The sequence below is a fragment of the Lactuca serriola genome, chromosome 8 (genome assembly GCF_051521515.1).
Source record: "Lactuca serriola cultivar US96UC23 chromosome 8, Lser_US96UC23_V15, whole genome shotgun sequence".
NCBI classification, from domain to species: domain Eukaryota; kingdom Viridiplantae; phylum Streptophyta; class Magnoliopsida; order Asterales; family Asteraceae; genus Lactuca; species Lactuca serriola.
The window spans coordinates 24,387,844-24,414,602 of NC_136415.1; the positions used below are offsets into that span (position 1 = coordinate 24,387,844).

A 26,759-nucleotide genomic window follows, 5' to 3' on the forward strand; every position below is an offset into this window, starting at 1 on the left:
TAAGGGTTTTGGTATTGGGAGTTTCATTGGTTATCATCCATGGGGATTGTTAGTGGGAAATCAGGCTTTTGGTCTGAATGTCGGGTAGTATCTGCAGTCTGAGGAGTGGTTAGCTGAAGGTCGGGCTTCTTTCAAGTCCGAGTTGATCAGTGTTGATATGTGATTTTGTGAAGGTTGCTCGTTCTGGTGGGAATCAGTTCGCGTGTAAGGGAATGTGTTTTGTAAGGTTGTTAAGGGAGGTCGGTTATGGCGACCGGTGGCTGATAGTCAGTGCTCTAAGTGGGGAGAATTGGAAAATTCTCCGGAAGATCGACAAGCATGAGAGGTTGATTAGCTGTTTGGGATTCAGCAGCGGTTCTGTCAGCCAAGAGTGTAGGCTGGTATGAGCAAGTGACAGGCAAACGGGGCGGGATACAGACCAAGGGTTTTGTAAAAAGGGCGATTGATTGTGGAAGACCTAGGATCAGGCCGGGATTGAGTATGTAGGATAGATTTAGAGTTCGGAACACCTAGAGGGGTAGAATAGTATGCATGGGAGAGTTTTCCAGGAGGGATAATTCAAGATGATGAATGCTAGCTGAGCGGTCCGGATAGACTGAAGGCTGGTGGGCGTACCAGTCAGGCCGAAGGCTCGGAGGACGGTCCAGACAGGCTGAAGGCCCTGGAGGGCGGTCCAGACATGCTGAAGGTTCTAAGAGTGGTCTAGATTGGCTGAAAGGCTTGGTAAGGCGGTCCGGTCATGCTGAAGACTCTACATGTGTTGATAGATCTGTATGAGGAGATGGAATGAGTATGTTGCGATGTGATAGCATCAGAAGGTCTGGCCCCGGGTATTGATCATGATTAGTGGAAGGTAGTGCATGGACTCGAGAGTCCTTGCGAGCAGATTTAGAGCATGTGTGGTGCAGGGGATAGCAGTTATGCTATAAGGTAATGGTGTAGCATTGGACGAGCACCGTGGCATTTGTTGTAGTGACAAGGCGGCCAAGTAGATTTCCTTGAATAAGGAAAGGGAAAGGTATGTAGCTCCGAGAGGGAGTGTAAGTTCATGGAAGTGAAAGCAGTAGCGCGGAGCTATGATTGAGGTGTTCCAATTATGGTTATTGAGCAGTGTGTTTGCGCCGGTGGTATGGAATCACATCCGGGTTGGATGTCTGCTGAGGTCACGGAAGGAGTTCCGAGGGTGTAGAGCCGAAGAGGCTTGGAAGGGATGCAAGGATGGAGCCTTGGATTCCCAGTTGGTGTGAACAAGAAATTATGCATGTAGTGGTAAATCATCCTGGGGGATGTTTGGAGGTGTCGTTAGTGTGTCGGGTTTTCCCAACCCGAGGATGCTAGAGCCAATTCAGCATGTGTATGTGATTGTGGAGGAGAACTCATGGGAGTTGCTCTGAAGCTGAAGGATGTGTCATCCTGTCAGCAGGGAAGGGATAGAGTTGGACTCAAAAAGGGAGCAGGTTAAGTCTCAGCAGTGAATTTGGTGAAGGATATGTCTGTCAAGGAAAATGATAGCAATGTGGTGCCGGGTCGGGATCTCGGTGGTTCAGGGTTATATCTAGCTCGTAAGAGTCAAGTGATTGTTGTGATCTGGAACGAGTGAAGTATCATGGAGTGGTACTCGGTTGATAAGTGTGGTTATCAGAGGATGAAGCCGGTGGCCGGCTTGAGGCGGTGGTCAGGACACTGCAGGGGAAGAATTGGGTTTCGGGTTTCGGTGGTAGTGTTTTGATGGACCTGGTTTGGTTAATGCTAGGTGGTGCATTGCTAGAGTAGTTTCTGGAGTTGTGTTGTCGCAGGCTTCGAGGGCGAAACCTAATTTAAGTGGGGGAGAATTGTAACATACCGAGTTCAGGAGTGCAAGTTTAGGGTTCAAAGTGAAAATGTGGATGGTCAACTCGGCGAGTAGGGTCGTGATTCTGGTCGCGTGTTAAGTGGCCAACTCGGCGAGTCGGTGGCTGGACTCGGTGAGTTGGTGCTGTGTGGAGAAAACCCTAATTCTGGGGGTTGAGCCCTATATAAAGGACATAATACCCTCTCCCCAGCCTCTTTACCCTCCCTTGAAGTCCAGAAACCCTAATATTCGTTTGTGAGAGAATTAAAGAGCATTTGGATCTTGAAGGAGTGTTGTTGAAGAGATCCTTGAAGATTAAGAGGCTTGGAGCAAGGGGCTTTGCAAGGCTTTGGCTTATTATTCTGTTGGAGTCTTTCTCTTGAGGTAATGATTCGTTGTTTGAGCTGTTATCCATCTAGATCTATCATTTGTGGGATTTTTTGGGAGTATATCTAGTGCTATCTTGAGTTTGGAGGTGGATCTGAGGTTGCTACCTCAGATCTAGTGTAATGATGATCCAAAAGAGCATAAAGTCCCTGTTTAAGAGTTGTTGATGAAGCCTTTTTGTCCCAAACCCTAGCCCTAAAGTGTATTATGCTTAGATCTCCTTGGATTCGCGTAAAGTTTGCCACTTTACATGATGGATGGCTTGTATAAGAGTAGATCTATGGATTGGAGACTCTGCATGGCTTGGAAAAGCCTCTGTATGAGTTAAGAGCTAGTGGTACTCGGCGAGTCACATGGGTGTACTCGGCGAGTTGCTTGAAGATAGGCAGCAACTCGGCGAGTTGGAAGAACAACTCGGTGAGCTGGTTGAAGATAGCCTTGGACTCGGCGAGTCTGGTCGTGAGGTCCTAACCTTTCCTGGTTGAGCTGTGAATCGGTGAGTCAAAGGATGAATCAATGAGTTGAGTGCGATTAGACTCAGAGTTGTGGGACTCGGCGAGTCTTGGGGTGACTCGGCGAGTTGAGTCGTGTTATGGGAGTTTCAGAGCATAGGGACTCGACGAGTCAGCGGGGTGACTCGGCGAGTAGAGATAGTTTTGTGTTGACTAGTTGTCTTCCAGGGGTATTTTGGTATTTATTGAGTTCAGTGTTTTGGTTATTGATCAGTGGTGAAGTTTGCGTCAGAGGGTTGAGCAGCGTGATCTTATCTCTTCAGTCGGCAGTTGCGAGGTGAGTTATCCTCACTATATCAACAGGGTCTAAGGCACCAAGGCCGACCCTTTATCGGATTTTAATCCGGGTATCGTTGTTATGTTATCGCTTTGCTATGTTTGCATCCTGGTAGTTAGGATAGTATATGTTAGAGACCTGGTTAAGGTCGGTATCCTGGTATATTGGATGATGCTATGCTAGTGACCGGTTAGGTCGGTATCCTGGTTAGGATGATGTTATGTTATGTTATGTGATTTGCTAGATCGATTGATTGGATGCGTACTGTTATATGATTATATGTTTATGTGCACATGGTTATTGGACTGGGGTTGGGTTGAGGCGGGTCCTGCTTTGTGCTGTAGGCCAACATACCCAGGGCGGACCGGTTATCCCGAAGGCCCAGCGAGCGGTCCGGATAGGTTGAAGGCCCCACGAGGGTGTACCAGACGTGCCGAGGCTCGGAGAGTGGACCAGGCCGACTGAAGGCCCAGTGCGGGCGGACCAGTCATACTGTAGACTCAGAGTGGACCAGGTGGGTTGAAGGCCCGGTGCGGTCAGACCAAGCACACTGCAGACTCGATGGATATGGCTAGACTCGGAGGGTGGACCAGGTGGACTGAAGGCCCGGTGCGGCGGACTAGTCACACAGTAGACCCGACGTGCATGACTGTTCTGTACGGTTATGATATGTTATGCATGGTATATGTGGTTGGTATTTTGGGGGTATCTCACTAAACTTTCGGGCTTATAGTTTTGGTTTAAATGTTTCAGGTACTTCAGGAGACCGTGGCAAGGCAAAGGCGTGATCGTACCGCTCCTCATGATTATGTTTTATGATATGGTTCTGGGAAGACTCTGATAATAATTATACTGAAAACCTTTTTGTAATAACTTAATGAAACTGGGCTGTTTTTGAAAAGTTTAAATTGGTTGGAATTTTTAGAGCGTTACAATGCGAGGCGGTTCAGTCATGCTGAAGGCTCATGTATGCATGTTATTGTTTGTATGTTGTGTGATGGTACTTTGGGAGCTCACTAAGCTTCATGCTTACAATTGTTTGTTATGGTTTCAGGAACTTCATATGATCATTCGGGATCATTCGGGAAACGACAGAGAAGATCGTTCAAATTCATGAACGATTAAAAGCCTCTAGAGACCGACAGAAAAGCTACGCCGACAAGCGTAGGAAACCATTGGAGTTCCAGGTGGGCGACCGAGTCCTACTGAAGGTCTCACCCTGGAAGGGCTTGATATGCTTTGGAAAGCGTGGGAAGCTCAATCCAAGATACATAGGGCCTTTCGAGATTCTCGCAAGAATCGGCCCTGTGGATTACAAGCTCAATCTACCGAAAGAACTCAGTAACGTACATCCTACCTTCCACGTGTCAAACTTGAAAAAGTGCCTATCTGACGAGACTCTTGTTATTCCACTCGACGAGATCGAGATCAACGAGAGCCTCAAATTCGTGGAGGAACCGGTAGAGATCATGGACCGAGAGGTCAAGCAAACAAAGCAGAGCCGTATCCCGATAGTGAAGGTGCGCTGGAACGCAAAGCGTGGACCGGAATTCACTTGGGAACGTGAGGATCAGATGAAACTGAAATACCCTCACCTTTTTGCTTAGTTATTTGTAATTTCTTATTTGCTTACATTCTAATTTCGGGACGAAATTCCTTCTAACGGGGGGATGATGTGACAACCCGAAATTTCCATTTGTACGAACAATATCTATTCAATAGAAGCCAGTCCAATTTCAATGATTTTCAGACTTTTCCGAACAAGTTTGTGTACATTAGGGTTTACACTTCAGGAAATATCAGGAGAGTGGATGCTCCTGGGTTTGTGAAATTTGAACATTTCAAGTTTCATAATGTTTCAGTCCAAGTTCGAGAATAAAAGTATTTTCTGTCAAAATATTTCAGGACTATAAATAGTTTTCTGAATTAAATTAATTCATTATTCACAATTCCAACTAGAGAAAAACCATTTTCTCTCTGACGGATCTTCGGGTTTTTATCCCAGATTGTGAGTAACTCTTTCTAGTAGTGTTAGAATACATATTAGATGCTTATAACATGATTTAGATGGCTAAATCATTGGATCTAGGAGCTTACTCCCCAAGGTGTTCTTGGGCGGTAAACTCCCGAAACGAAGCCAAAAACCGACACTTGTGTTATGATAAAGCCTTAGACTATTATGTATGCATGTTAGGGACAAGAAAACATACACAAATCCACCCAAGATTGGGAGTTTACGGCCCAGAACTCTCATAGGCCGTAAACTCCATATTCTAACCCAAAATGGTGATTTGAGGACTTAAGGACTTTAAGGCTTGCATCTAGACTATTTTCCCAAGTGGTATAAGGTCTTAAACACATCAAAAGACACAAAAAAAAGTGAGTTTACGGCCCAAGTGAAGCTTAGGCCGTAAACTCCATATAAATGGACATAAAGGGTGTTTTCATTGCACCTAAAGCCTTAGACCTTTACAAGAAATTGTTCCACTTAAAATGAAGGACCAAACCACATCAAAATCACTTAACCAAGTGAGTTTACGGCCAAGACATGGTTCTTGGGCCGTAAACTCCTAAAAAGGGCACTAAGGTGTGCTTAATGCCTTCATATGCTAGGAATAAAAGTCTAGAACATATCCTACAAGTGCAAGAGGCTTGAAAGCAACAAAAACAACACCCCAAGGGAGTTTACGGCCGTAAACTCCAAGGGGAAATGGCCTTGAGGCCGTAAACTCCTATTTGGAGTACTTCTAGACCTTAAACCCTTCCAAGGAATTAGCCCCTAAGTTAGAATAATTCTAGAAAGCATTTGGGACTTCAAAACACACCAAGCACACATGTTTGGGAGTTTACGGCCGTAAACTCAAGAGTTTACAACCGTAAACTCCATGTGTGATGGTTTATGGAGAGTAAACTCTCATATAGGGTCCTTTGGAAACCCTAAACACAAATACCCTGTCCCACAGTAACTTAGATGAAATCCTTAAGGCTTAAAACACTTATATAAAGTGTTTATTATGTCTAGGATGTCTTAAACTTATCAATTAGTCTTTTGAGTCTAACTGAGTGCATATATGTGTGATTATATGTTCATTAGGATCGTAGTGTGTGCACAAGTCCTCACTTGACACCTAGCCATCCTATACCGTTCAGTTCATTCCAATCACCAACTACAGGTGAGTTCATACCCCTAATCAATGTTTTAAAATGATTTTAAATGCTTTAATGGGGGGGGGGGATACAAGTAGAAACAAACATATTATTAAATCATTGATATGTATTTTATAACTGTGTTTGTCATTTAACAGATTTCACATGCTACAAAATGTGATGCATGAAATGGTTTTACATCTTAAAAGTACATTGTTACCAAATGTTTTACCTTTGAAATGTTTATTAAAATGACATCAAGTCATTGCTAATTATTGTTCAAAACTCATAAGATGTCTTACAAAAACCATTTTTCATTCTTGAACTAAACGATGCATATATGCTTATATTCTTATATACGTATTGATGTTATAGTTTACATATTTCATTTAGTTTCCCACACTCTTGAGTAGTAAGAGTGTACAAACCTACATGATCATCCAGTCATATTGCAGTAAGTTATCATAGGGATAATTTGAAGATATCAAACATTACTTCTATTACAAGGAATCACACAAGATTCAGTTCATTCATGAGTCTATACTAGTACATTTCCTGATACATGAGTACTTACATATGTTTACCTGATACGTGAATATGTTTACATATACTTACCTGTTACATGGACACACATACATGAATACCATACAGGAACACTTTTACATAGGTGCATTATCCTGTATTCACTTACCTGGATACTTGTACTTAGAACTACGAAGATGATTTATTAGTATTTATTGTGTAAATTGTCTTTCCTATCTCGGGTCAATGGGATAACAAGGCGGGACTTACCATTCCGAACCCCACTGATTAGCACCAGTGGTCGATGACCATCTTCGGAGGTCTAAGGTTACTACCTATATTAGGAAGATCGATTTGGGACTAACCCTTCCACCCACCTGCTGCTGCTACAGAGGACAATTAGACAGTCTTCGGATGTTCATTAGGTTATACATTTTGCTTAATGCGATGTTGTGTTGGTCCTAGTACCCAGTGACAACACTTACAATATTACATTTTTCCTGTTTACTTTATTTTGTGATACATTCACATAAACGATGAGTTAGACTAAGCACTTTTAGTACTAGTCAACACAAAGGAAAAACTATCATTTTACAAACAGAACATTCGGGTCTTGGTAGAAGACTACATTTCATACGTACAGAACATTCGGGTCTTGGTAGAAGACTACATTTCATACGTACAGAACATTCGGGTCTTGGTAGAAGACTACATTTCATACTTATAGAAAATAAGGGTTTTTCTAGGGATTTCATACTTACCTCAACCTTTTCATTTAAAGGTTTACATGACCTTCATAACAGATTTTCACAAACAAGGCAATGACACTTATATACTTATGAATTCACCAGCTTTAAAGCTGATACTCGCTTTCAAAATAACTTGTATTCTCAGGTCATCAGTAGACAGGTACGGAGGCCAGGTTTTGAGAAGACGGAGCAGACAAGTCTCGTCTTTATTTTGATTGTATATTTTTGGTGTCTTATTACAATGAAAGAACACACATGTATTAAACTTTACTTATAATGCAATGGATGATGTTGTTGCTTGTTTATTATATTACACTGTTGTGATACTGTACATGACGTCCTCCACCCCTGAACGTTTCCGCCGTTCGTGGTTTTGGGGGTGTGACACGATGATATGTCATCAATATAGTTGAAACCAACGGACATCGTTTTCTTTTTCTTGTAAGATTATTCTAAAAAAATGAAAAAGATTTTTTTCCAACTCTATATTGATGACATGTCGTTGGCATATATTTTCAAAAGCCCGCGTAATATGTTTTTGTTCCTCATTTAATTTATTTGTAGCGACGACCATTGTCGTCGGCATAATGGTTTATTCTTGTAGTGGGTGACCACTCTACCCCTCTAGCTCTGTGCCCGATGCCGAGCTCACACATGCACGATGTGCCCGAGCAACCCTAGAGCTCCACATTAGCCCCCAAACCCCTTCAGTACAATATAGCCTTAAAGAATCTTTAACTTGATCAAGCATCTTCCTTTGTTTCTATATGCTATCACTTAGACCGGAGGGTGTGGTCTCCCCACACTTCCCTCACTCCCCTCGGCCGCACGATGTGATTCTTCCCTTACTCTCCTACACCTAGGAATGGTCGTCGTTACACTACTAGAAAACTGGGCATTAGCGACATAAAAATCCATCAGAAACAACAACGGAATATTTCCAGGTAAGAAAACGAAATTATTAGAATATCAATGATGTTTTTGCGACGATTTGCAACAATATATGTTACTGTCGGTAATCCGTTACTATGCACTAACGGTTTACCGACTTTCAACAAAGTTTCAGTTTTGTTAGTAATCAGTTGGGAAAATTAAGATTTTTTTTATAGAAATTACGAGGACAGTTTGGTAAATCAAAAATTTGGGGCTGCAGTTTTGTTAGTAATCAAAGAAGCCATCCCATTCTCTCTAACGTAGACCAACTTGTTGAAATTGAAGGCTCTCCACCCTCGAATTTGTCGATCTCTTTCTTAACCTTCTCAGATTTCGATCTATTAGGGGGTGTTTGGCTTACCTTTTCACAGTCCAAAAGTCATTTGTGGAAAAGTTACAAAAAATCAGGATTTCTGACTTTTTCAAAAATTTCCTTTTATCCGTATAAAAACTTCCAAAATTAGCTTTTAAAGCCAAACATTTTTGCTTTTTTCTTTTAAAAATGGACGGCTGTGAAAACTAACCAAACACCCCCTAAATCGGCTACCAGGGTTTTGATTGAACAAATTTCTTGCCGAAATGGAAAGATAGGGGTTTCTGATAAGCATACCGATTCAAGATACCCTTTCGATTATCAGATATGAGAAGTTGAGACACCTCGATCGTGAAACGCCGGTGATTTCGAGCGGCGATTCGCATTTTTCAGGTAAACTTCGTTTCGTCTGTCCGATGAACAACCTCCTCACACGCCAGTATCGATAATTACTAACAATCATTCTTCGAAGAAGCCTGTACTTTCTCGTACTTCATCTAAGATTGATATATTTCCGGCATCGAAGGTTTTTCCACGGCAACGGGAATATGTAGGTGATAAAGTATGGACGTAAGAAGATTTTTCTTCTTGGTATTAGAACGGGAAATAGACCGATGAAGATACTGGTTTTGTTGATTTCACTTAACGTGGCTTGTTCTACTGCCGAATTGCTTATTGGTCTTCTATCGGGTCGAGCAGGTATGCCTATACGTATACATTGCCTCTGGTTTCTCAATTTTCAATGAGTTCTTTTATTACTTCAATGTGAGTGCATTATTTACCAGATAGTTCATAAAAAGCTTTGCTGTTTGCTAGCATGTCTTTAGTTATTGTTTTGGCCATGGCCATCAAAAGACATGGCATTCTTGATGTGCATAGAGTACGTAGCTAGGATTTCCTGTTGGATTTATGTGATGCTTTGCTTGATGCATATATCCATAGAAGAAACCAGTAGTTGGTGGTTGTTTCGTATTTTTGAAGTTTGAATATGTTCCCTTTTATTTAATTTCAGTGTGAGTGTTTAATTCATGCCATACTGTTTCTGTTGATTTCTATTCAGGTTTGGTATCAGATGCATTTCATTTGACGTTTGACTGTGGCCTGTTGACATTTTCTTTATTTGCCATGGCTGCTTCTTGGACAAAGGCTAATGAATCTACACTTATAGGTGGGCTTTAAATCTATATTTGTTGACCTTAGTCATTTTCATGAGTTAAATAGATCACTTTTCACCAATTCTGTAAGTATGCACAATTACTTCATGATTATCTAATGGCGTCTCTTTCTATTTCTTTTAAGGATCTAAATATGTTTCCCTAATCTCCCTTCATACGAAACCTACTAGTCGTATCACCTAACTTGTCTTTTCATGTCATTGTAACATTTTTAATATCATTAATGCATTCATTGTGTTTATAGTTCCCATTTTTATTCATGGGGCTAACATATTTTCTGATGCATCAGAAGAGTGCCGTAACATCAACACCTTTACAAAACAGCTTCTCCCAAAGTGAAGACGTTTCAAAAGATGATAAATTGATAATTCACCATAAAAATGGAATCTTGAAGTTGGGTGAAAAGTTAAATCAGAATCAAAATGCATAAGAGGATTTTTCATATTCAGACTGTTCATTCAGCCTTGAAAAAAAGTAAAATTTTGATTAATCTATTCAACACTTTATCCATTCAACACTTAATGAGGAAAAAAAGAATTAAATAAAAGAAACGGTCTCTTGGCTATAAAAACTCAAGTTGTTGAAATTCGAATGCTTTGATTGGATATTGAAATTATAAAAAGTGTTTTAAATTTATAAAAAGAAACTAATGCTTTGATTATTGCATTGCTACAACAAGCAGAACTTCTCAATTCACTTGCACTCAAAGTTACTATAGAGAAAACAGAGGAAAGTTATGAAAACCCCTGCAAGGTGAATTATCGTTTTTTTTTTTTTTTTAATGATAACCCTTTATTGTAACTATCTTGTTCTGGTTTCTTGTTGAAAAACATATGTGAAAATCTAACATATTATCATATACTATTTTTCAGGCTGTTGAAGATTTTTTTTAAAGAAAACATAAGAAAGCGATGTGCTTGGAGTTAACATGTTTGATATGGACATAAGAAGTTGTGATGAAGGCAGCCAACAATCATGGAGGTAGTAGGCATAACTCATAAGGACATAATTGGAAATTCACCTGACATGATTTAATATTTATCTTTACTTACATAAAATGGTTTTCATTTGTGCTGTGCAGAAAACTGGATTTATATCAGGGATCCCCAGAAAGCTCAAAGTATAGTACAGGATCAACTGTTCTCTCCCAAATGATTGAGAAAATTGATGGTAAAAATATAGTAACACCTGATTCAAATTTGTGCCTAATAAAACAGATGTAATATATGATTAAAAAAATGACTAAAAAAATGGTTTAGCAACAATATACGAATATTATGAAAATGTTTATTTTATTTCTTAATACTGATAAAATAGATTTTCACATACTATAAACATGTCATTTTTGGATTACTAATTAATAATTATCACTTATCAGTAAATCACACTAAAAGAGAAAAAAGTTTTCTGTTATTTTATTATATACGAGAGATAAACCTCTTTACTATCAACTTATAAAATATCTAGAACTAAAAAGTCTGCATAATTTTGAGGTTGCCAATAAAAGGAACACCTTTGACCAGTCAAATTAGAGACCAAGAGTACTCCATCTCGGTTTCCTTAACAAGACAGATGCTGATATTGATTTCCACTTAATGATGGAATTCATAAGTTATTAATGTTCATCAATCTCAACACCCACCATGGTAAAACTTTTATGGATGGATTTATTGAGAAGCTAAATTTATACACATGTGTTGATGAACATGCCCCTTGAAATGTGTGAAAGTTAAAGGTGCTGTTTTTACTAGACTCACTAATCTTTAATGAAAGAAAATGATCATGGTTCATGGGTTATGTTTTTATTTAAAATTATTAATTATTAATTCTTGTAAAATATGTTGCTGTTTTTTGTATTATGGGCTCTCTTATTCGTATAATCTTGTGGCATTGTAGGATTTACTGGGATTTGATGATCCTTATGAACCTCCTTTGAATTGTGAGGTACATTTTGCAAGGCTGTTTTGGTCATTTCCGTGCATTTTTTTTTCAGTATTACTACATGTTCTACTTCTTTATGCAAGAAATGACAATGTACTTTTATTGATTTTTTATTACAGCTTCCTACTTTTCAAACCATAGTTTTCTTGATGAATTAGAAATTTAACATACACTACTATAATTGGGTAGAGCTTTTAACAATGATGTAATAGAAAGAAATGTAAGTAAGAGGCTATAATATACAAATAATGAAAGTATGTTGCTATTTATTGTATTTCTCTCATTACATTTCATGGTCTTGTAGTATAATTACATGGATCAGGTTGGAGGACAATGTTTGTTGTTCTTGAACTTGAAAAGGGAGTTAAAATTCTTCATTCACTAATCAGTTTTTTTGTCATAGATAATTGGTGAAATATCTATATCTGGTGACATATAAAGCAATAGAGTTTGTTGGTTCAACTATCGAAAGTCTAACAGTAAGTTGTCGGTAAAGCCTATTAGCGACGGTTTTGGCTGTCGCTAATGCTCATTTTTGTAGTAGTGTTAGTACCCCATACTTCTTATGTTCATCTTTAATAAATATGAAGTTTCAATATTGTATTGTACAAGTACTAAAACATTGAAAAAACAAAGAAAGAAAGAAAGAAAGAAAAGTGGTGTGAATTTGCTTCATGCGGTGGCCCTTGTAACACACTCCTCACCCCATGGCATGGTGTTACCGCACACCCATGACCGACATATCATCCTCACCGTATGGTGTGGTGGGAGTACATCCACATGTCTTATGTCTTTCTAATAGATGTGTTAGACTTTATTACGGTGGTTAGAGACAGTTATGAAGTGATTCACATGTGTTTTTTTGGCTATGATGCGAGTCACACCTTCTCATGATATAGAGCAGTGGCGATTTCCTATATAAATTCAAAGTGCACTCGTTTGTATATATGGGAAAATAACTTACCAGCCCAACGAAGTTTTGTTTGTTCAAGAAAGCCCAACGAACTTAACATTTTGTTTAAAAAAGCCCAATTAAGTTACACTTTTGTTCAATTCTATGAAAGTCAAAAGAAGTGAAACAAATGACATAGCTTATTACTATATCAGAAAAATGACTTGTCAGACCAACAAAGTTTTCAAACCGTTTTAAAAACCCCAATCATGTTTTGTCTGTTCAAAAATACCTAACGAACTTAATTTTTTGAATATACAAAACATGATTGGGGTTCTATTGAATGGTTTGAAATTTTCGTTGGACTTATTTAGACAAAATGTTAAGTTCGTTGGGTTTTCTTGAACAGACAAAACATGAGGTTTTTTAAACAGTTTGAAAACTTTGTTGGGCTTGTAAGACATTTTCCCTTGTATACATCAATTCTTAGGATAATATACAAACCCTTCAATCAGTACTAAGAATATTTTATGGATTAAATCACGAGTTCTTACTTCTTAGTTCTTACCATGATTTGCTGCTAAACTTAAATCATATCCTAACGCATGATATTATTGATCACACATCATGTTCAGATCTCAATGTTTGAGATTTATGCAACCCTCTTCATTCATTCTCTCCCATTTGCAATTTGTTTGTCAATGCATGATGCACTGTAATCATAATCACAAGCTCAAAGGTCGCCATAAAATCTTGATGGAAGACTTTGAATCATGTTGGGTCGTAAAGCATCGTCCATATGCATCGTTCTCACCCCAATATTCCGAGCAATTAGTTGAGACTTTTGTTGTTTGTACCTGATCATATTGACTTTTCCTAGGAACGAGCTCAACTGCAAACGAAGTCCAATAACTCTTAATGGAAAATGAAATGATATTATGTGATGAGTTCAATGATATGGTCTGCATCATTGAACTAAAAGAAACGTATCCCACATATGTCTTTACTTTTCCGCCATATTCAGGCTCTGGTAATTCATCAGAATCCTGCCAAATTTCAAATCTAGAATCTTCTTCATCTGGTTCTGACTCTTGCGTGATGATTATATCAATATCCATACTTATACCGTTGGAAACAACGCGTATTAAGAACCCACAAAAGTCATTGTTCCAACCACAAGGAAGACATAGTGTAAACATATCACTATCAGGTCGTAAAAGCACTCTATTTGACCCGGTCTTAACATGTCGAATACGCCTTGTAAAAGTTTTCCCCAAAAAGAACCTACCTATAAACCCCTTTGGCGTCTGATGTGGAAGAATGACACTTATAAAGTGATCTTCAATAGCTTTTCCCTGCCATGGAAAACACATTCAGTACTTAATTACACTTATGTTTATGTTTTGGTTTTTATATATATATATATATATATATATATATATATATATATATATATATATATATATATATATATATATATATATATATATATATATTAAAATTCAGAAGCCAAACCTGGAGCATGATGTCTAATAATATCTCACCATCAAAATAATCAATGTTGTACCCACCATAGTGCGAGAGTTTCCACAACCATTTACAGTTTGAAATATCTCCAAAGGTTTCAAGTGAGCTACAATGATCTGTTATGACGACAGATATAGTTGATGGAAGATGTGACAATACTAGAAGTTCTTCGCACCATGACAAGTTGAGCCATTTGAGCCGGGGAAGCCGCAAGCGACTAAAATTCAATCGTGAAAACTTATTTCCGTATAGATTTAATTCTTGCAAGACAGGCAACTCCAAAACATGAGAACCTATGTTTTCATCTCCCAAATTGCAGCGGCTGAGATCCAACTTTCTTAAGCCCAGTTCTTGCAAGTTGTGAAAGAACCTTAATCCTATGTGGTTCGTGTTGTGAGGTAAGCAACATTCTAGGTAGGATGCAACTTCGCTCCCACTTTTATCTAGATCAAGATGCCCTATATTGACCATGTTCTGTTGTTGGATCTCTGAGATATTAACAAGTTTGCTACACCATGCAAATGAAAGGGTCTCAAGTTTCTTTGGTCGGGTAATGGGTGGACACATCTTAAGACGGACACAGAATACAATAGATAAGAAAACAAGCCTTTCCAAGCTTCCAATCGATGGATGAATCTCTTCTAAACACGGGCATTCATGAAGAGTTAATCTTTCAAGATATGGAAGTCCATCAAAATCCGGTGTCATGATTAGGTTTTCCAAACCACAAAGTTTCATTATCTTCAAATTTGGCAGCAACTGTCATACAGAAGTGAAACAAGTCAATAATGTATGTAGGTTGTATTGATTTAAGCAAAAATATATATAATGGCTCACATGCAAACATAAATCGACGTAGTTTTCAATAATTTATGGGTATTAACACAAACACGTTTAGAACAAAGGTTCATGCTTTCAAGACTACAGATATTTAAAAGTTAAAAATTTACTCTAGATTAGTCATGCATATAATTCGTCATCAACATTGTTTTCATCTATCAGTTAGATCAACAAAAATTACCTTACAACCCTCCCAAAGTTTTTGTTGCAAGCCTTCGTGCAATATAAGACAACAAAGATCCTTTGGTGGAAAGTTATTAAACAATGGATTTGCCTGTTTAACTCTGGATTCAATATACCGAAGGTTCTTCATGCTTGTAGCAATCAGAGGAAGATCTTGTTCTTTTTCTGGCAAGCGATCATAGTTAAATGTTATTGCTTCAATCTTGTCATTTTCCTGTGAGAGAGAAACAAAATATATAGTGTTACGAGTTGCATTAAGAATACTATATATCATGAAAAGCTAGCTTAACCATGAGTGTCATTGCATCCATAGCACATATATTCAGAACATCTTCCTTCTTCCAAACTCTAGTATGTTTTTCAGGATTCTTAGGGTGTTCCCCTCTAACAATGTAGTGTCCCATTTCTTGCACCAGATCATGCATATCAAACATCCCATCTTCTGAAATAGATATGAGAGCCTTTTGTATCAACACCTTCACTCCTATTACAGGATGAACACCACAAGCATCAAGTATCTCCATTGCCTTATCTTTCTTCTGCCACCTAAAAAAACATGCAATATCAAGGAACAACTCTTTCTCAATCGGTGCAAGACCATCAAAGCTGACTTTTAGCTTTTCCAGAATATCATAATTTGGGATCTCTTTCAATCTGGCTAAAGCACTCCTCCACTCATGAATATTTTTGTCACACAGAAAAGAACCGAGAACTGTAACTGCTAACGGGAGACCACCAGCATATGAGACCACCTCTTTTGAAAGTTGCTCATAATCTTTCATGGGTCTGTAATTCAGTGGTGCATGTTTGCGCAAGAGCTTAATAGCTTCATCATCAGTTAACAAGCTAATATTGTGAGTCACATCTACTCTGTGTGCATTCAATACATGCTCATCTCTAGTTGTGATTATAATTCGGCTTCCTTCACCAAACCAATCATGTGATCCAACCAACGCTTTTAGTTGTTCAAGGCGATCCACGTCATCAAGAACAATCAAGACTTTTCGATGGCGAAACCTGTGACTTATTAAACGTCTTCCTCCTCCAACTTGATTTGATTCCATTTCTGAAATCATTTTTTCTTGCAATTTCCGCAAACCATATCTGCTTGATTCTTCTCGAATATTTTCAACAAAGCAACAACCATCAAACTTGCAACAAATTTGATCATAAATAGAAGTTGCAAGAGTAGTCTTACCACCACCCCCAACACCCCATATTCCAATCATTCGCACATCATTTGAACCAATTTGTAACTCTAAGCTCAAACGTTGCATGCGAGCCGCTATTCCGATAAGGTTCTCATTTTCACTTGAAGTTACGAAATGCAACTTGGCTGAAATTTCATCAACAATTTGTTTGATGCCTTTTGATTCATGCCTACACATTGGATATGCAAAGATAATCAACATATGCTCACATTGGAAAAAAGGTAATTTCTTTCATGTTTGGTGAAATATATATATAAAGAAAAGGAGTCCTAAATCCTAATAATCCTTTATAGTTCACATCCAGATAGAATGGTAAAGTCAATACAAGTAGTTTAAATCATTTTCTTGGGAAATATCAAATAGTTTCAGATAACAAAGAGTAAAGCAACACCAATTTCTGTTGTAGCTTGAATTGAGGCGTAAATTAAGAACATGATAATTAGAAGACAAATTTACAGGATTGGTCCTTGTGGTTTTCCAAAATAGGTGTACTAAAGACAACTATTGAAACTCCTACACGCTTGGTCCTATGGTTTCATTTTTTGTGTGGTTAGTTCTCATGGTTTCCATAGTGGTTGTGGTGGTGTTTGGAGTAAGCAACGAAAAGGTTCTATACAAATGAGAGACAAGTATATATGATCCAAGGTTTTTGATTTCCGAATCAAGTTTTTCTGATTCAAGAACTATACTTATGATCAAGAACAACCCTAAGGCCCTGTTCTCGAGATTTTATTTGAAGGGAAGGGAATTGAATAGAAGAAATAACAAGTAATAATTTGTGTTCTTGAATTATAGTGGAATGGAAGGGAATTTGACAATTCTACCCTTGCATTGAACACTATAGCCAGACATTCAACATTCAAATATGCAATGACAATATAATGCATATTCCGATATTCATAAAAAATTACCACATAAGAATAAAAGTTGTTAAACCACAAACATAGCATGCTGTAATCGTAATATAAAGAGAGAAAAAACGATGTTGAAGGATCCATTTAACACAATTATGACCCACGTGAGTCATTAACATAACGAAAACACATATTATAGGGCAATCCTAATTTCGAGGAAACCCCATAACCCATATGCAATCTATGTTCCAAGACTATTGTTCAAATCCCACAAAATGTGTGTTTGGAAGTGCTTTTTAAAATGATTTATTAATTTAGTGGTTTTTCAAAATGTCAATAAGTTAAAAAGATACAGTAACTTTTCCAAAAAGTCAATAAGCACTTTGAGAAGCAATTTCAAACACGTCCAAAATCTAAACTGGGATGGCCTCCGTTAAAGACAACCGGAAGATTGTATCTAATAATTATTTAAAAAATTGAAAAAAAACCTGAAGGGTATGAAGTTTATTGTTTGAACACAAGAGAAAGAAGCAAGAGGGGAAGAGAATTACAATAAGAAAGAGCCTGTTAGGGCTGTGCATGGGTCGGTTTGGGTCGGTTTTGGACCCAAACCCAACTCAACCCATAAGTGGTCGGTTTCTGGTTTTCAGAACCCAATAGGATCGGTTTCTGGTCGGTTCGGTTTCTCGGGTTCCAAGGTCGGTTTGGGCGGTTTTTCGGTTTCTTGGGTTCAACCCATACCTTCACGGGTTCTGGGTTTAAACCCATGAGTTTTGGGTTTTACCTCATTTTCCATAAATGAAGCAACAAGTTAAATGTTTCAAAAAACACCAAATTTAAGTTAAATACTTCAAAAAACATGAGTCTTACAACAAATAGTCTATTACAAGTTACAACCAAAGCCCGAAATAGTCTATTACAACCAAAAAACAATCAAGTATGAGTCGGTTTCTTGGGTTAGATGGGTCGGTTTCTTGGGGCGGTTTGTCGGTTTTAAGTATGAGTCGGTTTCTCGGGTTGAATGGGTCGGTTTCTGAGTAAAAACTGAAACCGAACCAGACTTTTCGGTTTTTAAAAAATTCAAACCCGAACCGTTGGTTTTGCTTCGGTTTCGGTTTCGTCGGTTATAGTCGGTTTCTCGGTTTCTTGGTTTGGGTTTGCTCACCCCTAGAGTCTGTTGCTAGAGAAAGACGTTGCAGGACAAAAATGTGCTAAGAAGTGAAGGACAATTTGGTCTGTTTATGATTTACCTTCTAACCCGGACACCTTTTAGCGGATAAAAATATAGCCATTTATCGTTCCCTTCCCTTTAAATTCCATCTTCTCTAAAAATACATTTCACTCCTAATTCCCTTCCCTTCCCTAAATAAACTTGAAGCTGTAATAAATATAAGAAAAATTAAATATCTTCCTACTTCTCTTTTTATTTATCTTCCTATTGATATAAAATGATGACAAATGTCTTAAAATATAGTTAATTTTATCAAAATATGATACTTGCCACCATTTCAATAGGTAGAAAGATAAGTAGGAAAAAATATAATAGGATATTGTAAATATTTGGAATCAAACATTTAAATCTTCTATTCATGAGGGAGAGAGAGAGAGAGAGTTTCATGCCAAAAAATATTAAAAATATATATAAGAATCTAAAATAAAATAAAAAGGATAAAAAACTCGTTTTCAGGCCAAAAAAAAAACATGAGGACCAAAAGAGTTTCAATAATTGTCTTTGGTACCTTTGTTTTGTGAAATCATAGAACTAATCGCATAATTTCGTCTCACTAAAATTAGAACTCAAAGAAGTTAATCATAACTTAGGATATCTTTTAATTAATTGCCCTCTGACATAAGAAACCACATCTACATAAAGCATCTCATGATCTTCTTCGGTTAAGGTTGGTAGTGATTATTATTCAGCTCTGATCAAGTGATGTAATAAAAGCTTCTCTTTATAAAGGTCACCAAGAATAATTCTTTCCATAAAAATATAATCAAGAATATTAAAACATTTGTTTAAAAAATCTCATATAAGGTATACATATGTTGTTTTGTAGAGCACACATCTTAAGCATAAAAAGTGCAAAAACAAAGAAGTAGATTACCCATTGGCGATGTGCTTGGGTTCCCATCCGGAAAGGTTACTTGCATCAACAAGTGCTTTTCTCCAAGATTCAACCTTGTTGTCCTCAAACTCATGTTTGGAAAATGCTTCCTTATATTTGCGTTTCTGTTTTCGTACTTCAGAGGGATCCACGTCATAAAATATGGGCATAACAGTTTGCCCTCTTGTATCCTTACATTTCATAATATATGAAACTTCATCCAAGCACCACGACGAATTTGCATAATTTTTAGAGAATATGATGACAGCAATCTGTGATTCTTCGATTGCTTTCATAAGGGTTGGACCGATCGATTCGCCCCGGGGTAGTGTTTCGTCATCCTTATAAGCATAGATTCCTTGTTGTACAAGAGCTGAGTAGAGATGATCCACAAAAGTCTTTCGGGTATCTTTTCCTCTAAAACTAAGAAATACATCATAATTCCATGACAGAGAAGAGGGTGGAGTTGGAAAAGTTGATGATGAATATATCATTGATGAAGTTGTAAAATTTGACGATGAAGATGTCATTGATGGAGTTGGAAAAGTTGATGATGAGGATGCCGTTGATGCGTTAATTTGTTATGTGGTTTGAGCACCTCAACATTATGAAACATATACAAAGAAAAAGAAAGAGATGTGAGTTGCCAATTAAGAAATTTTCAAACTTCATATATGAGTGGAATAACCAACCGGACAAATGATTGAAAACAAAATCCTCACTAAAAAGATGTTAGACAAATATACGAAAACAAAATTACCATTAAAAAAGTTATCTAAATGTACGAAAACAAAATCACCATTAAATAAAGTCAAGTTAAGTTGCTCTCACATTGAGTGGTTGAGAAGAAATTCTATTATTTTTAATTGTTGACCAGATTTTAAAAAGAAAAAGTTAAATAAATAGAGCTTACTTTTATAGATGCTAAGTTTCTTTTATATACTTGATTACCTGATACGATTCATATTAACAAGGAAATCATAAAATAAACACCCTAATTTACTAAAAAAACAACCTTTAATAAAAAAACACCCCTATTTAGAACTCATTGTTATACTAATAATTAAGTAATGATTAAAAAAACACTTTTTAATATTTCTACTTTATCTTTTAGAATTATTTAAATATAATATGTGTTTTTATATAAATTGTTTCCTCTATTTACTAATTTTTTTTAACATCAAAATATTTTGTTCATAAAAATTATTTGTTTCAAACGTAACCATATGAATAATAAGAAAGGATCCCTAATAAAAAAAATATAAAATATAAAATACCATCAATTTATCGTTATTATACACGTAAGTTTCTTATAATAAATTTTCAATATTTTTATTTCGATATAATTAATAAATTAATGGTTTGGTTTAGCATTTATTTAGATTATAATACGTATTTATCATAAGTAAAAAAGGTAGCGGTGCACTTTCATGAAATGAATTATTAATAAAAATTAATACTGTTACTAAAAAACTAATATTATGATATTAAAAAACTGTTATCTAAAATCTTTGTTTTTATAAATTTTATCACATTTCACAAAATTTTCATTTACACGAATATGTTTACGTTTTGAAGTTTATTTAATAAACATTCAAATTAGAAAAAAAATATTTATAAAAACTAATAAAAATAGAAAAAAATAATCAGCAAAAAAGAGCTGAAATATATAATAGCAACAAAAAATATGATAATAAAGAAAAAAATTGTAATTAATGTTTAGCTTAATAAATATAATCAATAATTTGTTTATGTTCACAGAATACAAAGCTAACAATGAATATAATTAATAATTTGTTTATATTCAAAAGGCTTGTAGCCTGACGGTATCAGGTGGTGCCCTCCCTCTTTGAGGTCGAGGGTTCAAGTCCCGTTGTGGACATCTGTGGAATAGGTGTTGTTAGCTTAGGAGTAGATTAGATTTGCCGGTTCAAAAAAAAAATATTCAATAACTAATAAAAGTTTGACATTTAAGAAGGGTGTTTATGGGGTGTTTATTTAGTAGCACCCTAATCATTATCATCTATCAAATAAATAAATAAATAAATAAATAATTATTCAATAGCTAATAAAAGTTTGACATTTAAGAAGGGTGTTTATGGGGGTGTTTATTTAGTAGCACCCTAATCATTATCATCTACCGGAAGTCTGTAACCCATACATTACAACAACCAAGGCCGGTCCAATGATTTTGAAAGCTATTTATGGAAAAACAAAATGAGCCCTTAAAATTTTGGATTAGAGATGGATATCAATGGAGCAACTGATTAGCTAATATAGCAACATAGTGACAAACGACATATTAGCAGCGGATAAAAATTTTAGGCTCTTCACAACGCGGAACTGCGTGGTCCTGGCAATAACTCTTCTATTTCTATTTAACAAGAATCAAGCATTTTATGTCTTGTTATCAGGGCCGGTCCGTTGGTTTTTCATGCCCTGGGCAAAAAAGCTTAATAATGCCCCTTTTATGTGGAAGAATGATGAATCTCACACAAAGCTATCAACTTTATTTATGATTCATACATTTCTTGTAGTTATTTATGATTTAAAATGGAGGTTCCTAAGTTCTTGTTAGATACCAATTCATGGTAAAACCTAGGAAGATTAGGCTCAAAAACTAAGGAATTACAACATATGAATGCCTATAAAAAAATTACTTAAATTATTAACAGAAAATATAAAAAAAATGAAAAAGTACAAACAATAATAAGAAGAGGGAGAGCCAGCCTTAAAGCCATAATTACAAAAGATGAACATCACGACTTTAAAAACCAACAACAAGAGCAAAAATAAGATTAACCCAACACAAGATTGGCACACTCTAGTTAGAAAAGACAAGTAAAAAAACAGTTTTCAATTTGTAAAAGCTTCGAAACCAAGTTAAGCTAAAAAAATAAACTGTTTGCTGTGTTCTGGAAAACAGACAAATTCAAAAGCAAGAGGAGAAGAAATTACTCGTTCATGACAGAAAGAAAAGGGACTAGAACAAACCATAAAAACTTCTTCAAAGCTAATACCTAATAAATTAGACAACAAAATTAGTACATATGTATTTTCATATGAGTCTTTCCACTTCATTAACAAATCCTTGAAATCACGTGTTCTTGCATCTAGTTATTATGATTCAGCCAAAAAGAAATACAATGAAAAAAAATACAAAACTTAAGAAACCAATGAAAGTTTCAGTGTTATGAAAACGTGAAACAAAATCGTAAATTAAAAACTCAAGATAGTTTCTAGTATTCAGAAAACAATTTATTTGAGATTTTAATTTCAAGGCTTCAAGCGACCCGTCTCCATGTTTTCTGAAATAGCATGAAGGCATGCCGACTCCTCGAATTCTAAAATTGGCGCTGATTTTCTTTTTCCCGCCTTCAATAGCTTAAGTGGCGATGCCCTACTACCGCTGAACATGGACTAATTGTGTATCTGGACTAAAAATTGGGGCTACATTAATACTAACCCATAAAAAGTAGATGAAATCCTGATGCCCCTTATATCTTGCTGCCCTGGGCTATGGCCCAGTTCGCCCGGCCTTTGGGCCGGCCTGCTTGTTATGTGATTTGAGCACCTCAAAATATTGAACCATATACGAAAACAGAAATGGAAGTCCTCCAAAAATTCCCAGAGTACATATTTGACCAGGATAATTAGGCAAACGAATGAAAACAAAATCATTATTGAAAAAAGTTAGACGAATGAATGAAACCAAAAACATTATTAAAAAAATGTCACTAACTCTCTTTCACATTGAATGATTAAGAAAACTGTTATTATAGATGTTCGTAGGATTATAAAAATAAATAAATCTTGCGTTTATAAATTTGACGTTCATGATTGAGATTCACTATTACCTAATACTCCATCTCATAATTGCTCCTCATGGCTCTCTCTTTTTTTCGTTTATTTTGGTCATAAAATTTGCTTCATTATATAATAAAAGCTATGCCTCGAAAAACTGACATGAAAAATATCAAAATATAGCATGTTAGGCGATGAGATAGCCACGTTAAGAAGAGTGACCACCCCAACCTTCACTCCACCATCTTCATCTTGGGTCTATAAATACCCACCGATCAATCAATGACAGGGAGATAAAGAGAACAAGAGGGTGTGAACACTAAAACAAAACCAATAAAGTTTTGCGGTAGGCCTTAGAACTATTGCATTATTCCTTCTGCAACACATTACTTGTGCTGCCTTATGCAATGTTGCCTTAGGCCTATGCAACACATTGTTGAAGTGATGCAATTCTTTTAAGTGCATGCAACACCTTTTTAACCAAATGCAACGCCTTTTAAACCAAGTGCAATACCTTTTAAACCTGCAACACTTTTTTATATTTATTATAAACCTATTCAACACTTTTCCATATTAAATACAACACTTCCATATATAAAAACAACACTTGTCATTACTTATATGATACTTCATCGTTACAAAAAAATTGACTTTTAGCAACAAAATATATGTTAAAATAACAACCATTGATCAGTATAATTGTTAAAAAACTCACAACTACGATTTTCCCAACATCTTCATTTCTTATATCATTTTAGGACAAAGAAACAGAAGGTTTTCAAGAACTTACAAGAGAACCTCACTACATAAATCCTAAACTACTCTCATAACAAAACACTCAAACCCTAAACTAAAGATACAATCAGAAGATGTAAGAATTAAGATCTACTCATCTGAAACAAATGATCAACAAGAAAAGAACAACAAATACTCTGAACTATTAACGATCTAACAACGAGAAACCCTAAACACAGAGAAACCCTAATCGTATAGCAAAGCTTCAAGTTGAATAAACCAGATGAGAAGTGATCGAGAGTACTCTCCAGATACACTCTCTCTCTTCTTTTATATGCTATCCAAGTAAATCGGATCCAACCCAAGTCTTCTTGACCCGCTTTAAGATCCGCGTGCATTTTCCTGTAAAATCACTTAACTCCAGAAGAACAAGACTTGTACACATTACACCCTCTAAGTTATAAATAAATATGAGATTGCAAAACTGTATTACCCTTATTTTCAACATCCCCCCTCAATCGAAATATTTATTTTTCATTTTTTAAAAACATCTACAAGACCCATTTTGTTAGACAGAAAATCATGTTGTTTTATAGTTAAAGATTTGGTAAGAACATCTGCAGTTTGTTCAGAGGAACAAATTTTGACCAATTTTATCACACCACTAGAAATTTTTTCTCTAACAAAGTGCAGATCAATTTCAAAATGCTTTGTCCTCTCATGAAAAACAGGATTTAAAGCCAATTTAATAGTTGACTCATTATCACAAAAAACTGAAACTGGAATTAATTCCTTAATTCCTAACTCAAACAAAATTTTTAACACCCAAATTATTTCACATGTAATAGAACCAAGAGCCCTATATTCAGCTTCAGTAGAAGATCTAGAAACAGTAGATTGTTTCTTACTCTTCCAAGATATCAAACAATTGTTAAAATAGACCAAATATCCAGACACTGACTTTCTTGTAACCAAGCACTTAGCCCAATCTGCATCTACAAATCCTTTAAGTTCAAAACTGTCAAATTTTGTTATAGCTACTCCCTTTCCTGGACTATTCTTTAAATATCTTAAAAGTCTCAAAGCAACTTTAAGATGAGACCTGTTAGGTCTATGCATGAATTGACTAAGCACTTGAACAACATAAGAAATATCAGGTCTCGTAACAGTTAGGTATATTAATTTCCCTATCAGTTTTTGAAATTCCGTTTTATTTTCTAATAAAGCATTTCCTTTATCTTTTCCACCAGAATCTAACACAAAATTTGTTTCCAAAGGTGTACTTACAGGTTTACATGCAAGCATACCATATTCATGTAATAACTCTAAACAATATTTTCTTTGATTTAAGCATAAACCATTATTAAACCTTACTACTTCAATTCCCAAAAAATACTTCAAAACTCCAAGATCTTTAATTAAAAACTGAGTTTTCATGAAATTTTTAACTTTCTGTAATTCATGTTCACAATTTCCAGTCAAAATAATGTCATCTACATATACAAGTAACACAGTTAACGAACCTTCAAACTTCCTCACAAATAAGGAATAGTCACTTATACTTTGCTGAAAACCATATAAAAATAAAGAAGAACAAAGTTTTTCATTCCATTTTCTAGGGGCTTGTTTTAATCCATATAAAGATTTAGTAAGTTTACACACCCTAGAATCACCAGCAGAATAATATCCAGGAGGAAGAGACATATAAACATCCTCAGTTAAATCACCATATAAAAAAACATTATTAATATCAAGTTGATATAAAGGCCACGAATTATGAACAGATAAAGAAATAACAATACGAACAGTCACAATTTTTGCAACTGGAGAAAAAGTTTCTTCAAAATCTATTCCTTCTCTTTGGTTATACCCTTTAGCTACCAAACGAGCTTTATATCTTTCTACTTCACCACTGGATTTATATTTAATTTTGAAAACCCACTTACAACCTATTGGTTTTCTATTTTTAGGCAAATTAGTAATTTCCCAAGTATTATTTCGATGGAGTGCCTCCATCTCTTCATTCATTGCTTTGACCCAGTTAGGATCAGTTAAAGCTTCCTTATAATCTTTTGGTTCATCAGTTTTACTTAAATTTGAAATAAAGCATTTTGTGTTATTATCTAATAAGGAATAATTGATAGACCTTTCAATACCATATTTATATTTACCTTCAACAATATAATCAACAAACTTAACAGGCATATGTGACTCATGTCTAGACCTAGAAGAACCTATAGACTGCTCAACAGAAGGAATTACAGGTGACTGACTACTTTCCTCAGAAATATCAGAAGAAGAAGGAACAAAACCAACAGAAGGAGGCACAACTGCCTCGCCACTACGGTTGACAGTATCATTAGAATTATTATCATCCAAGTGAGTGGCTGCATCAGCACCATCCAACTGTGACTCTATTCTCAACTCATCAGGATTAATAAAATCATTTAAGTATTCATTAGTATCAAAATCATCATAGGAAAAATGGATCACTAGGGCCAAAAATATGTAAAGTTTTGTCAACATTTGTTGACTTTAATTTGTAAGGAAACACAGACTCGTAAAATTTCACATCCCTGGACATAAAAGAAGTGTTAGTATCCAGACTAAAAAGTTTATAAGCCTTTTTATCAGATGAATACCCTAATAAAACACATTTTTCAGCACGCTCAGAAAACTTATCATTAATATTTTGTTTGACAGCAAAGCAAAGGCAACCAAAAATTCTCAGATGATCGAAACTAGGAGCCTTTTTAAAAACAAGTTCATAAGGAGAAGAACCATTTAAAACTGAAGTAGGCATTCTGTTTATCAAAAAAAC

The 26,759-nt window shown here is 36.0% G+C and overlaps 2 protein-coding genes across 8 annotated transcripts; one reads left to right on the forward strand and one right to left on the reverse strand.

Moving 5' to 3' along the window:
- The first annotated feature begins 8,842 nt into the window (after positions 1-8,842).
- On the forward strand, positions 8,843-12,656 carry LOC145069422 (metal tolerance protein C2-like). Of its 7 annotated transcripts, none has more exons than XR_013689491.1 (7): positions 8,843-9,370; positions 9,732-9,839; positions 10,139-10,320; positions 10,529-10,599; positions 10,719-10,827; positions 10,928-11,016; positions 11,743-12,061. XR_013689491.1 is itself a non-coding variant. In XM_079016352.1 (7 exons), exons 1-3 carry the CDS (start codon positions 9,286-9,288, stop codon positions 10,183-10,185), a joined length of 243 nt encoding a protein of 80 aa, XP_078872478.1. In that variant the 5' UTR covers positions 8,844-9,285; the 3' UTR covers positions 10,186-10,320; positions 10,529-10,599; positions 10,719-10,827; positions 10,928-11,016; positions 11,743-12,061. The 7 variants fall into 7 exon arrangements, 6 of the variants coding, with proteins under 6 accessions (XP_078872478.1, XP_078872479.1, XP_078872475.1 ...); XM_079016352.1 differs by having other exon boundaries at positions 8,844-9,370; positions 10,136-10,320; XM_079016349.1 differs by lacking the exon at positions 10,139-10,320 and adding an exon at positions 12,191-12,656 and having other exon boundaries at positions 8,845-9,370; positions 10,529-10,578; positions 10,717-10,827; positions 11,743-11,790.
- Positions 12,657-13,320: 664 nt separating this feature from the next.
- Positions 13,321-20,061, reverse strand: LOC145069421 (disease resistance protein Roq1-like). Its single transcript, XM_079016347.1, has 5 exons — positions 19,400-20,061; positions 15,520-16,609; positions 15,228-15,443; positions 14,195-14,965; positions 13,321-14,034 (listed from the first exon to the last, which is right to left on the reverse strand). Exons 1-5 carry the CDS (start codon positions 19,927-19,929, stop codon positions 13,405-13,407), a joined length of 3,237 nt encoding a protein of 1,078 aa, XP_078872473.1. The 5' UTR covers positions 19,930-20,061; the 3' UTR covers positions 13,321-13,404.
- Positions 20,062-26,759: the final 6,698 nt, after the last annotated feature.